Source organism: Bombina bombina, chromosome 5 (assembly GCF_027579735.1).
Source record: "Bombina bombina isolate aBomBom1 chromosome 5, aBomBom1.pri, whole genome shotgun sequence".
In the NCBI taxonomy this organism is placed as follows: Eukaryota; Metazoa; Chordata; class Amphibia; order Anura; family Bombinatoridae; genus Bombina; species Bombina bombina.
In genome coordinates, this window is record NC_069503.1 from 206,735,569 (window position 1) to 206,750,612 (window position 15,044).

Below are 15,044 nucleotides of genomic sequence, written 5' to 3' on the forward strand. Positions count from 1 at the left end.
ATTCTAACAACATTAGTAGAGAAATTGTTGTCCCTTCCTTGTGTCCTAATCCTAAGAATTCTTTGGAAAGATCCTTACATTCTTTGGATGTGGTAAGAACTTTGAAATATTATGTGGAAGCTACTAAAGATTTCAGGAAGACTTTCAGTCTATTTGTTTTATTTTCTGGTCCTAGGAAAGGTCAGAAGGCTTCTGCTTTTTCCTTGACTTCTTGGTTAAAACTTTTGATTCATCAAGCTTATTTGGAGTCGGGTCAGGCCCCGCCTCAGAGAATTACAGCTCATTCTACTAGATCAGTCTCCACTTCGTGGGCCTTTAAGAATGAAGCTTCAGTTGATCAGATTTGCAATTTGGTCCGCTTTGCATACATTTACTAAATTCTACCGTTTTGATGTATTTGCTTCTTCAGAAGCAGTTTTTGGTAGAAAAGTTCTTTAGGCAGCTGTTTCAGTTTGATTATTCTGCTTTTGAGTTAAGTTTTTTTTTCTTTCATTTATGAAAATAAACTTTTTTTTGGGGTGTGGATTAATTTTTTCAGCGGAAAATGGCTGTTTTTATTCCCCCCCCCCCCTCTCTAGTGACTCTTGCGTGGATTTCCACATATTGGGTATTGATATCCCATACGTTTACATGAAAGTAAACATAATTTATGTAAGAACTTAACTGCTAAATTAATTTCTTTCATATTGGCAAGAGTCCATGAGGCTCACCCTTTTTATTGTGGTTATGATTTTCTGTATAAAGCACAATTATTTCCAAATTTCTTTTTTTGATGCTTTCTACTCCTTTCTTTATCATCCCACTGCTTGGCTATTCGTTAAACTGAATTGTGGGTGTGGTGAGGGGTGTATTTATAGGCATTTTGAGGTTTGGGAAACTTTGCCCCTCCTGGTAGGATTGTATATCCCATACGTCACTAGCTCATGGACTCTTGCCAATACGAAAGAAATGAATTTATCAGGTAAGTTCTTACATAAATTATGTTGTTTGGGTTGTGTTGGGGTTGGCGGTTTAGGGGTTAATTTAGGTTTATTGCGATGTGTGGGTTTGGCCGTTTAGGGGTTAATAGGTTAGGTTTATTGTGATTTGGGGGTTTGACGGTTCAGGGGTTAATAGGTTAATTAGGTTTATTGCAATGTGGTAGGTTGGCGGTTTAGGGTTTAATATTTTAACTATGTTATTTGCGTATTAGGGGTTAATTATTTTATTATTTTGCGGTGTGGGGTTTTGCGGTTTAGCATTTAATACTTTGTGCGGGAGGTTAGTTTTTTTGTTTTGTTATACTTTGTATAGTGCGTAACTGTGCGTATGGTTACGTGTTTTTTATTTCTTGCGAGGAGGATTTTTTTTTTTGTCTTTATTAATGAGGAAGATCGCTAACATGACAAAGAGAGAGGCTTTCTGTGGAAGTTTGCTGGGCATTCAAAGTACTGCCCTGCAGGTTAGGTAGAGGGTTTCAGCCATATTTGTCTTGCCACATTTTTCTGTTGCAAGATTTTCCATTGTGAGGCAGTTAGTGTAGGTTTAATTACAGTTAGGTTAGGTATGTATTATTTGATGTGTTCCTACACAGAAACCTCTTTTTATTTCAGTGAACACACGGTCTGTACTTTGTAGGAACACTTGAAATAAAACCCCTTCCACAACTGCCCTCCGACAAGTGGTGATGTTGGCAGAGTTTTGCAGAAGCCACAATCTCTATTATTTTCTATGTAAGACACATTACCACTCATCAGGACATCACGGGCCAGCCCCCCCCCCTTTTTTTTGTTAAATATATCACCAGACCGATTAACTGTGAGCCTGGCTAAGCCAAAAAACGGTATTGTCTCCTCGGCCTGTTAATGTTTTGCATATTGGGGCCTAAGAATTTGGATAATATAAAGAAGCATGTGTTTCTACAGAACGTTATAAAAAAAAATCTGATTTCTCTTCAAGCTCAACCGATTTTAATGAGATCTGGTTTTAAAGAACAAATCCAGCTATTTCATACACAAAAATAAAACCAATTTCTCATAAATTTTGTACTCTGCAGCTGGTTTTAAAAAACATGTCATTACAAACACACTAAAGGAAAAACTTTTACAGTATACTGTCCCTTTAAGTGTTGTACTGTGCAATGTGAGGTTAAAATTATACCAGACCTTTATTATATCTTTCTACGTCGGAGTAGGACATTTCAAGCCTGTAATTGGCTTAGTCAGGTCTATAATGTAAATTTGAAGCCCGTCCCATATTTAGAGAAAAGGAAAAATCAACTACATTTTACCATTGTATTCATTTTTAGGTGGCCATGCAACAAAGTTGCAGGACAACCTATTGTTATTGTCAGGATTATTATTATTATTATTATTATTTTTTTAGGTGGCCATGCAACGAAGTTGCAGGACAACCTATTGTTATTGTTAGGATTATTATTATTATTATTATTATTCTTTTTATTCCGCCAAGCTTTTTATTCAATTGCCCATAACTGCTTAACTGCTTGTGCAAAGCTCTTGAAATCAGGTATGCTGGTACATCCTATTGCTCTGCTACATCTCATGCAAAATTGAACTCATAGGTCACATGCTCTGGCAGCCATATTGCTTTTTGCTACAAATTTCGACAAACGCTTAAAAATCTTTAGCTCTGGAACTGCTTATGTTACAACTTTGAAACTTGCTGTGCTTAGTGCTACTATGACCTAGATTTGCTGTTGCTCAAGAGAAGTGCCTCGGTCACATGATGTGGCAGCCATCTTGCATTTTGTGAAAATCTTCAAACATCTTCTTCTCTTAAACCGCTTAGTGCAATAAAGCGCAATTTTGCACGTATGCTCCTTGCAAGGTCCTCTACCAAGATTGTTAAAATTGCGATTTTTCCATAATCAACATGGCTGCTGTGAGACATTAACCTTTTTATCGCCATTTAATTGCGTAATTTTGCACTTTATACATTAGTTTTACAATATTTAACAATATTACATTGTAATAGACACATGATTACACATAGTCATAACCCTTAAAGACAATATTGCAGTTAAAATTCGCATTGCGCAATCGCCTTCGTGAAATAAAACATTTGCAAATTTTCATGAAACTTCTGCAAATTGTAGAGGTCTATAGTGAGCATTAGTATGTGCAATTTGAAAGCCATACATTGCATAGCTTGGCGGCCATTTTGTTTCGTATGCGCCATTTTTAAAAACTATAAAAATCTTCTTCTCCGAAACCGCTTATGGGACAGACTCGAAATTTTGTTTATAGAGTTATCTTATGACTAACATTCAGATTTGTTTAATAGAAGTTGATATGTCATGTGGTTTGGCAGCCATTTTGAATTGTTTAAAATTGCTTAACGATATATTTAAATTAATAATAAAGCATTTTTGTAAAACGGTTTTTGTTTTATTTTTACCATGTTTATTGACATCTATAGTGAGCACTATTGTGCGCAATATGGAGGCTGTATATCTTCCGATCAGGCAGCCATCTTGGTTTACGTGAAAATTTCGAAAGTCTATTTTCTCTGCAACCGCTTATGTAAGAACTGTGAAATTTGCTGTACAGTCTTATATTGTTACCTAGATTCATAATTGCTCATTAGGAGAGAATCATTCACATAATGCGGCAGCAATATCGGTTTTAAGTTTATCGTAATTAAATACTTCCTCTTTTGAGTCAATTGCTCACAAAACACAAATTACTTATGCTAAACTCTTGAAATCAGGTATGCTGGTACAGCCTATTGCAATGCTACATCTCATGCAATATTGAACTCATAGGTCATAAGGTTATGCAGCCATATTGTTTTTTGCGACAAACTTCGAGAACTGCTTAATAATCTTTAGCTCTGGAGCTGCTTATGTTGCAACTTTGAAACTTGCTGTGCTTAGTGATGCTATGACCTAGATTTTCCATTGCTCAACAGAAGTGACTTGGTCACATGATGTAGCAACCATCTTGCATTTTGCGAAAATCTTTAAACATCTTCTTCTCTTAAACCGCTTAGTGCAATAAAGCGCAATTTTGCACTTATGCTCTTTGCAAGTTCCTCTACCAAGATTGTTAAAATTACGATTTTTCCATAATCAACATGGCTGCTGTGAGACATTAACCTTTTTATCGCCATTTAATTGCATAATTTTGCACTTTATACATTAGTTTTACAATATTTAACAATATTACAGTGTAATAGACACATGATTACACATAATCATAACCCTTAAAGACAATATTGCAGTTAAAATTTGCATTGCGCAATCGCCTTCATGAAATAAAACATTTGCAAATTTTCATGAAACTTCTGCAAATTGTAGAGGTCTATAGTGAGCATTAGTATGTGCAATTTGAAAGCCATACATTGCATAGCTTGGCAGCCATTTTGTTTCGTATGCGCCATTTTTAAAAACTAAAAAAATCTTCTTCTCCGAAACCGCTTATGGGACAGACTTGAAATTTTGTTTATAGAGTTAGCTTATGACTAACATTCAGATTTGTTCAAGAGAAGTTGATATGTCATGTGGTTTGGCAGCCATATTGAAGTGTTCAAAAACGCTTAACGATATTATTAAATTAATAATAAAATAAAAACCATTTTACAAAAATGCTTTGTTTTTGCCATGTTTATTGACATCTATGGTGACAATTATTGTGCATAATATGGAGGCTTTATATCATATGATCTGGCAGCCATTTTGTTTTATGCGAATATTTTGAAAATCTATTTTCTCTGCAACTGCTTATGTTAGAACTGTGAAGCTTGCTGTATAACCTTATATTGTGACCTAGAGTCACAGTTGTTCATGTTGAAGGAATTGGTCACAAGCTGTGGCAGCCATATTGGTTTACGCGAAAATTTTGAAAACGTGTTTTCTTTCCAACCGCTTATGTTAAAGCTGTGAAATTTGCTGTATAACCATATATTGTCACCTAGAGTTACATCTGATCATGATGAAAGTATTGGTCCTATAGTGGGGCAGCCATCTTGAAAAACGCAAAAATTTTGAAAACGTGTTATCTTTGCAACTGCTAATGTTAGAAATGTAAAAACTTCTATAAAGCTTTATATTGTGACTTAGCTGCTTGTATGTCATTGCAATGTCGATGCGCATGGCCACCTCTATCGCTGCTTGCAGCTATATTTTATTATTATTATTATTATTATTATTATTATTACGCCACTTTTTCTATTGCCCATAACTTTTGAACTGCTAAAGCAAAGCTCTTGAAATCCGGTATGCTGGTACAGCCTATTGCTCTGCTACATCTCATGCAATATTGAACTCATAGGTCATAAGGTTACGCAGCCATATTGCTTTTTGCGACAAATTTTGAGAAACGCTTAATAATCTTTATCTCTGGAACTGCTAATGTTACAACTTTGAAACTTGCTGTGCTCAGAGCTGCTATGAACTAGATTTGCCATTGCTCAACAGAAGTGCCGTGGTCACATGATGTAGCAGCCATCTTGCATTTTGCGAAAATCTTTAAACATCTTCTTCTCTTAAACCGCTTAGTGCAATAAAGCGCAATTTTGCACATATGCTCCTTGCAAGGTCCTCTACCAAGTTTGTTAAAATTGTGATTTTTCCATAATCAACATGGCTGCTGTGAGACATTAACCTTTTTATCGCCGTTTAATTGCGTAATTTTGCACTTTATACATTAGTTTTACAATATTTAACAATATTACAGTGTAATAGACACATGATTACACATAGTCATAACCCTTAAAGACAATATTGCAGTTAAAATTCGCATTGCGCAGTCGCCTGCGTGAAATAAAATATTTGCAAATTTTCATGAAACTTCTGCAAATTGGAAAGGTCTATAGTGAGCATTAGTATGTACAATTTGAAAGCCATAGAATGCATAGCTTGGCGGCCATTTTGTTTTGTATGCGCTGTTTTTAAAAACTATAAAAATCATCTTCTCCCAAACCGCTTAAGGCACACACTTGAAATTTTGTTTACAGAGTTATCTTATGACTAACATTCAGATTTGTTCAAGAGAAGTTGATACGTCATGTGGTTTGGCAGCCATTTTGAATTGTTCAAAATTGCTTAACGATATATTTAAATTAATATTAAAACAAAAACCGTTTTACAAAAATGCTTTATTTTTGCCATGTTTATTGACATCTATAGTGAGCACTATTGTGCGTAATATGGAGACTGTATATCTTACGATCGGGCAGCCATCTTGGTTTACGCGAAAATTTCGAAAGTCTATTTTTTCTGTAACCGCTTATGTAAGAACTGTGAAATTTGCTGTATAAACTTATATTGTGACCTAGATTCACAATTGCTCATTAGGAGAGAATCAGTCACATGATGCTGCAGCAATATTAGTTTTATTTTTATCGTAATTATTTATAATTCAATACTGCCTCTTTTTATTCAATTCTTTGCAACTGCTTATGTTAAAGCTGTGAAATTTGCTGTGTAGCTATATATTGTGACTTTGCAGCTTGTATGCTTTGCAAAGGTTATGCGCATGGCCACCCCTATCGCTGCTTGCAGCTATATTTTTCATTTGTGTTTTCAATGGAATGCAAAGAACAAAATAGTCCCCCCCCCCCCCCATTTTTCCAAATCCATATGCAGATGTCTAGAATAAATACTTTGATCTTATTTGTTGCAAATAATGTTAAAACTATAGTATATATAGTGCCTTGCGAGATTATTCAGACCCTTGAAAATGTTATATATTTTTTTCTGGTTCGTAAATGATACATACATTTTCCCAAGCAATATATTTATTGCAAACTCTAACTGCTCCAAGTCAAAATGAGGTATTTCTGAGTAGATATTTAAAAGAAAACCTGAAATATGTTGCTTGCATAAGTATTCAAACCCTCATATTAAAGGACCATTATAGTCTTAAAATTGCTAACAGTAGTGGCGCTGTAATCCTATGTGCTTAACCCCCCATATATTCTTTGTCATTTAACCATTAATCTTGTCTGGCTAAAGGTACCATTTTTATAATCCAAGCTATGGAAGTTGATGGTTGAAAGACTGAAAATCATATAATACTTGGAAGCAGATAATATTGTCAAAGCATTGCTGCTTAATGGCGATTGTCCAGAATTAATATTGCGGAAAGCGCTGTAGAAGGCAATGAGCTCTTCATGATTTTTGTGGTTATCTTGGCCACTTGTCCTTTGATTTCATTTCAGTTTTATTGAGCAATAAGTAGAACTGGTTGTCCAGCTGAAACCTCTTTATCTGCTCCTTTTTAAGTAGGTGATATTCAGGATGTTTAAGGTGGAATTCTTACTTGAAATGTGAAGCAAAACAATGCTGGATTCTTAATATTGATATTTGTGTTTGTCATCATTGTAAGTAGGTGATCTCAGATAATCCTGTGGCTGTAGTAGCACTGCCTGATGTATTAATATGTTCGAACATCTCTCTAACTTGATCCTACGGTTTGCTGTCTGTCTTTCTGCATTTAGCAGCGTCAGTTCTCGTGTGTACTTTCTAGCACAAATAGAAGTTTGTGTTTACAGCATCAGATTCAAGTAAATGTTATTTTCTCTTCTGGTAGATTGTATCTAGTTTTAAGACAACTACTTCCCGAGCAATTTGTCAGTTGGTGAAAGAGTATGTCGGTCACCGAGATGGACTGTGGGATGTCAGTGTAACAAGGACACAGCCTGTTGTGCTGGGAACTGCATCTGCTGGTAAGCATTTTACTACGTCTTGTCATTAAAGGGTTATGAGACCCAAACATGTTTTGTTATTCAGACAGACAGAGCATAACATTTTTAAAACAAAGTTTAGTTTACTTTTATTATCAAATTTTCTTTACTCCCATAATATTCTGTGTTAGAGATACCTAGGTAGGCATCTGAAACACTACATGGCAGGAAACAGTGCTGCCATCTAATGCTTTTGGCAAAACTGCTGCTATATAGTGCTCCAGAAATGGGCCAGCTCCTAAGTATACATCTTTGCATTTCAACAAAAAATACCAAGAGAACAAAGAAAAATTGATAATAGAAATCAATTAGAAAGTTGTTTAAAATTGCATGCTCTCTCTGATTCATGAAATAAAAATTGTTTCATATTGTTTTAATTTCCTACTATATACAGTAATTATGCAATGAGCAGTTTTTATGTGAAAATCCATTACTTCCCTAAACTTGATTCTATGTAGTATTTTTCGATGCTGGCATAAAAAGAGACCGTTCTTTACTTGCATATAGCTATAAGACATGTGCATTCATTTGTAGTTCTTATTCAGTTTAGAAACAAATACTAAATTTGGCCGCAAGCAACAACATTTGACTTTTTGGCACTGGTATTATAAGTGTAAAAGTGCAACATAAAAATATTTTAATTTGCGCTAACATATGGTGATAATAAGCCAGAATGGTTTTTTTTTTACCTTTTTTATAATTTTTTTTATGTTTTATCCTTTTTCAATTTGAAGTAGTACAGACATCCATGACATATTGACAAATGTTACTTCTTGTACTGATTTTTATAAGCATTGTGGTTTTCTTTCCAAGACATGGAGAGTCCATGACATCATTCCAATTACTAGTGGGATATTCACTACTGGTCAACAGGAGGAGGCAAAGAGCACCACAACAAGACTGTTAAGTGTCACTTCCCTTACCCATAACCCCCAATTATTATCTTTGCTTCTGTCAATGGAGGAGGTAAAGTTCTGTGTCTGAAGATATTTTTCCATCTTAATACGAGGCGAGTCCACGGCTTCATTCATTACTGGAATGCAGAACCTGGCCACTAGGAGGAAGCAGAGACACCCCAGTCAAAGGCTTAAATACCTCCCCCACTCCCCTCATCCCCCAGTCATTCTTTGCCTTTCGTCACAGGAGGATGCCAGACAAGTGTCGGAAGATTTTGGGTAGTCTCTTATGGAGGGTAGTACTCTTCGGAATGGGACTGGAATTTTAAATAGTCTTGTCCTCAGTGAGAACAATGACAAATGTTAGGGTGGAGATGCAGGGACCGTTTTTCTGCAAAACCATCCAATCTCATATTAACAGCTCCTTAAGAAATCAGTGTTGACGTGTTTCACTGCTTGCTTTCTATCACTCAAGTCCATGTCAGGAACGATGCTACAACACTGTCAAACTTGAGAGGCCATGTTCCTGTTCCACGGAGTAGATTCTGGTAAGATTGTTTCTTTTTTTTTTTTTTATACCTGTAATGATAACGCAAGAAGACAGGGTCACAGTGTGATGCCTTTTATCTGAATATAGAATCAATGGTTAATATCTCCAGAAGGTGATTATTGAACAGGGGGGGGATTTATACATGATTACTTTGTGTGTTTTGCTGCGACGTGTGAGATGTGGCTCTGGCAATGTGAGAACAGTCAGGTTCCTCCTACATTTTGATTACTGCGCAGCCTGTTTAGTTTGGCGCGCTTTTTCTTGGCTGCATGGCACTACATGTGACTGGGTTTCATTCTCTTTCTTTCCTGACCGTCGGTTGCAGGAGACTAAAGCGGTTTCTCTGTGGCCCTGTGTTATAGGAGGTGGTGAGTGTCCCGGCCATTGGGGTATAAAGGTTCCATTTATTTTTTCTATAGGCCATATTAAAGGCGCAAGCTATGGAGGACTGTGATGCGTTAGAGGGCACTCCCTTTTTACCTAAATCTAATGCCTGTGTTTATTGTGAGGAGGCTATGGTATATCCACCTGCTCAACTATGTTCCACATGCCTTGGTAAAATAGTTATATCTAAATAGAACAAGATGTTTAGTACCACTGAGCCGTCCACCTATGAGAGGTCTCCGTCCCGCGAGGTGCGTTCCCTTCATTCATCTCCGATTACACATGCAGCTCCCCAGTGCACTACTAATCCTTCGGGAGGGGCCCTGTGGCCGCCAGATTTTGCCGATCAGTTGCCAATGGCGGTGTCTGCGGCATTGAGTGCTTTACCTCGCACTGCTTAGCACAAGCGAAAGGTTAAACATTACTCTCCTTCCCAGGGGTCATCTACTCTGTTGGATGTATCTGAGACTAAATTATCCGCTGATGCAGAGGACTCCGATACTTCAGAGGACTCTTTCTCTGGGTTGGAATCTGCGGCTTCTAAACCTCCGGCTGCGGAGGAACCAGCCTTTAGGTTAAGGATGGAGCACTTACGCTTTTTATTAAAGGAGGTGTAAGCTACTCTAGAGGTTCTGGAGCCGAAGTTACCAGAGGAACCTTCTATTCCCACAAGTAATGAATGAAGCCATGGACTCTCCTCGTACAGATGGAAATGAAATGATCAGGTAGGCATAATTTGTTATTCTTTTTTTTGGGTACTTTTCCTTGCAAGCAAGGCTTTGGGTTTAGCTGTGTCCACATTAATCTCTTGAGTAAAAGTACTGGTGGCTTTTAAGCAGTAGTGGTAGAAGCGGTGAGGTGGTCCTTACTTTGAATTCCTAACGTATTTGCTGCCCTAGTTATAGAAAGCTAGAGTTGGTTACTCTGTTCTTTCTTTTTTTACAGGTCTCTGTAAGGAGTATGTGTCCTTTCCGTGCTTTTGTCTTCTAGGTCTTGGAGACTTGCACTTCAGAAGATTATGTACAACTGCAGTAATATTGGGACATTTTTTAATTCGTTATACAGTATTTACTTGGGCAGTGTGCAGGCACCTATTGTATGTGGAAACTAGGGATTAATCTTCCCTTTATATTTGGGATGTTTTTCCTCTGTGGCTGTTAGATTGTGTTCGATTGTGTTCAATCTTTTAGGGTTTGTGAAGGGAAGCGGAGACTTATGGTTGTTATAACGAAGTCACGTTTATGCTCCGGTCTTTCTCGGCAGATCTAGGAAACACGCAATTTTAGTTACTTCACAGTTTCCTTTTCTGCCGGTCACGTGACTTCCCGCTCACGTGACTTCCCGCTCATCCGGAGTGGTGTTTTCTAGTTTTAAGACAACTTCTTCCCGAGCAATTTGTCAGTTGGTGAAAGAGTGTTGGTCACCGAGCGGAGTGGTGTTTTCTTTCTCAACTTCTTCTGTGTTGGCTTTGCAGTGCGATCGCTTGAAGGAGTCTCTTCACATCCTAATTATTGGAGTTACGGTAGGGCACCTCAGACTGTCTGAGGTGTAGAGGTTCTGTTATTTGTTTCTTTTATATCAAGGGTTTATATTAGCGTGAAGACGCTCTGAGGGAATAAAGATTTTTTGTTAAAGTGACAGTAGTTTTTTTTTTTTTTTTATATAACCTCTAGTCTTTCCTTAATTTCTAGTCATTCTTTTAATTTTGGCAATTTTTATTTCTCTTGTTAAGTGTATCCAGTCCACGGATCATCCATTACTTGTGGGATATTCTCCTTCCCAACAGGAAGTTGCAAGAGGATCACCCACAGCAGAGCTGTTATATAGCTCCTCCCCTCACTGTCATACCCAGTCATTCTCTTGCAAATCTCAACAAAGATGGACGTAGTAAGAGGAGAGTGGTGTATTATAGTTAGTTTTTTAACTTCAATCAAAAGTTTGTTATTTTTAAATGGTACCGGAGTGTACTGTTTCATCTCAGGCAGCATTAGAAGAAGAATCTGCCTGTGATTTCTATGATCTTAGCAGAAGTAACTAAGATCCATTGCTGTTCTCACATATTCTGAGGAGTGAGGTAACTTCAGAGAGGGAATGGCGTGCAGGTTTTCCTGCAATAAGGTATGTGCAGTTAATATTTTTCTAGGGATGGAATTTGCTAGAAAATGCTGCTGATACCGGATTAATGTAAGTAAAGCCTTAAATGCAGTGATAGTGACTGGTATCAGGCTTATTAATAGAGATACATACTCTTATAAAAGTGTAATATAAAACGTTTGCTGGCATGTTTAATCGTTTTTATATATGTTTGGTGACAAAACTTATTGGGGCCTAGTTTTTTTCCACATGGCTGGTTTGATTTTTGCCTAGAAACAGTTCCTGAGGCTTTCCACTGTTGCAATATGAGTGGGAAGGGCCTATTTTAGTGCTTTTCTGTGTAGCTAAAAATACAGACAGAGACATTCAGCTTCTTCCTGCATGATCCAGGACATCTCTGAAGGGCTCAAAAGGCTTCAAAGTCGTGTTTGAGGAGGGTAACAATCACAGTAGACTGTGGCCGTTGTTGTGACTGTGTTTAAAAAACGTTTTTGTCATTTATTATTCTGTTTTTGTTATTAAGGGGTTAATCATCCATTTGCAAGTGGGTGCAATGCTCTGCTGACTTGTTACATACACTGTAAAAATTTTGTTAGTGTAACTGCCTTTTTTCACTGTTATTTCAAATTTTGTCAAAATTTGTTTCTCTTAAAGGCACAGTAACGTTTTTTATATTGCTTGTTAACTTGCTTTAAAGTGTTTTCCAAGCTTGCTAGTCTCATTGCTAGTCTGTAAAAACATGTCTGAAACAGAGGATACTTGTTCATTATGTTTAAAAGCCATGGTGGAGCCCCATAGGAGAATGTGTACTAAATGTATTGATTTCACCTTAAACAGTTAAGATCAGTCTTTATCTATAAAAGAATTGTCACCAGAGGGGTCTGTCGAGGGGGAAGCTATGCCGACTAACTCTCCCCACGTGTCGGACCCTTCGCCTCCCGCTCAAGGGACGCACGCTAATATGGCGCCAAGTACATCAGGGACGCCCCATAGCGATTACTTTGCAGGACATGGCTGCAATCATGAATAATACCCTGTCAGAGGTATTATCCAGATTGCCTGAATTGAGAGGCAAGCGCGATAGCTCTGGGGTTAGACGAGATACAGAGCGCGTAGATGCTGTAAGAGCCATGTCTGATACTGCGTCACAATATGCAGAACCTGAGGACGGAGAGCTTCAGTCTGTGGGTGACGTCTCTGAATCGGGGAGACCTGATTCAGAGATTTCTAATTTTAAATGTAAGCTTGAGAACCTCCGTGTATTGCTTGGGGAGGTATTAGCTGCTCTGAATGACTGTGACACAATTGCAGTGCCAGAGAAATTGTGTAGGCTGGATAAATACTATGCAGTACCGGTGAGTACTGATGTTTTTCCAATACCTAAAAGGCTTACAGAAATTATTAGTAAGGAGTGGGATAGGCCCGGTGTGCCCTTTTCCCCACCTCCTATATTTAGAAAAATGTTTCCAATAGATGCCACTACACGGGACTTATGGCAGACTGTCCCTAAGGTGGAGGGAGCAGTTTCTACTTTAGCAAAGCGTACCACTATCCCGGTTGAGGACAGTTGTGCTTTTTCAGATCCAATGGATAAAAAAATTGGAGGGTTACCTTAAGAAAATGTTTATTCAACAAGGTTTTATTTTACAGCCCCTTGCATGCATTGCGCCTGTCACTGCTGCGGCGGCATTCTGGTTTCAGGCCCTGGAAGAGGCCATCCATACAGCTCCATTGACTGAAATTGTTGACAAGCTTAGAACTCTTAAGCTAGCTAACTCATTTGTTTCTGATGCCATTGTTCATTTGACTAAACTAACGGCTAAGAATTCCAGATTCGCCATCCAGGCGCGTAGGGCGCTATGGCTCAAATCCTGGTCAGCTGATGTGACTTCAAAGTCTAAATTACTCAACATTCCTTTCAAGGGGCAGACCTTATTCGGGCCTGGTTTGAAAGAAATTATTGCTGACATTACTGGAGGTAAGGGTCATACCCTTCCTCAGGACAGGGCCAAATCAAAGGCCAAACAGTCTAATTTTCGTGCCTTTCGAAATTTCAAGGCAGGTGCAGCATCAACTTCCTCTGCTTCAAAACAAGAGGGAACTTTTGCTCAATCCAAGCAGGCCTGGAAACCTTACCAGTCCTGGAACAAGGGCAAGCAGGCCAGAAAGCCTGCTGCTGCCTCTAAGACAGCATGAAGGAGCGGCCCCCTATCCGACAATGGATCTAGTAGGGGGCAGACTCTCTCTCTTTGCCCAGGCGTGGGCAAGAGATGTTCAGGATCCCTGGGCATTGGAGATCATATCTCAGGGATATCATCTGGACTTCAAAGCTTCTCCTCCACAAGGGAGATTTCACCTTTCAAGATTATCTGCAAACCAGATAAAGAAAGAGGCATTCCTAAGCTGCGTACAAGATCTCCTTGTAATGGGAGTGATCCATCCAGTTCCGCGGACGGAACAAGGACAGGGGTTTTATTCAAATCTGTTTGTGGTTCCCAAAAAAGAGGGAACCTTCAGACCAATTTTGGATTTAAAGATCCTAAACAAATTCCTCAGAGTTCCGTCATTCAAGATGGAAACTATTCGAACCATTTTACCCATGATCCAAGAGGGTCAGTACATGACCATAGTGGACTTAAAGGATGCCTACCTTCACATTCCGATTCACAAGAATCATCATCAGTTCCTGAGGTTTGCCTTTCTAGACAGGCATTACCAATTTGTAGCTCTTCCATTCGGGTTAGCTACAGCCCCAATAATTTTTACAAAGGTTCTGGGCTCACTTCTGGCGGTCCTAAGACCGCGAAGCATATCGGTGGCTCCTTACCTGGACGATATCCTGATACAGGCGTCAAGCATTCAAATTGCCAAATCTCATACAGAGATAGTTCTGGCATTCCTGAGGTCGCATGGGTGGATAGTGAATGAAGAAAAGAGTTCTCTATCTCCTCTTACAAGGGTTTCCTTCCTAGGGACTCTAATAGATTCTGTAGAAATGAAAATTTACCTGACGGAGTCCAGGTTATCAAAACTTCTAAATGCTTGCCGTGTTCTTCACTCCATTCCGCGCCCCACGGTGGCTCAGTGCATGGAAGTAATCGGCTTAATGGTAGCGGCGATGGACATAGTGCCATTCGCGCGCCTGCATCTCAGACCGCTGCAATTATGCATGCTCAGTCAGTGGAATGGGGATTACACAGATTTGTCCCCTCTGCTAAATCTGGATCAGGAAACCAGAGATTCTCTTCTCTGGTGGTTATCTCGGGCCCATCTGTCCAAGGGTATGACCTTTCGCAGACCAGATTGGACAATTGTAACAACAGATGCCAGCCTTCTAGGTTGGGGTGCAGTCTGGAACTCCCTGAAGGCTCAGGGTTCATGGACTCAGGAGGAGAAACTCCTCCCAATAAATATTCTGGAGTTAAGAGCAA

At 38.7% G+C, this 15,044-nt stretch overlaps 1 protein-coding gene across 1 annotated transcript in view; it reads left to right on the plus strand.

The window, feature by feature from the left end:
* WDR37 (WD repeat domain 37) overlaps positions 1-15,044 on the plus strand; it is a gene marked incomplete in the record, with an annotated part of 556,897 nt that overhangs the window by 217,499 nt on the left and 324,354 nt on the right. The window contains 1 exon segment of the mRNA XM_053713841.1: positions 7,536-7,671. Within this exon segment, the coding sequence (XP_053569816.1) occupies positions 7,536-7,671 (136 nt within the window).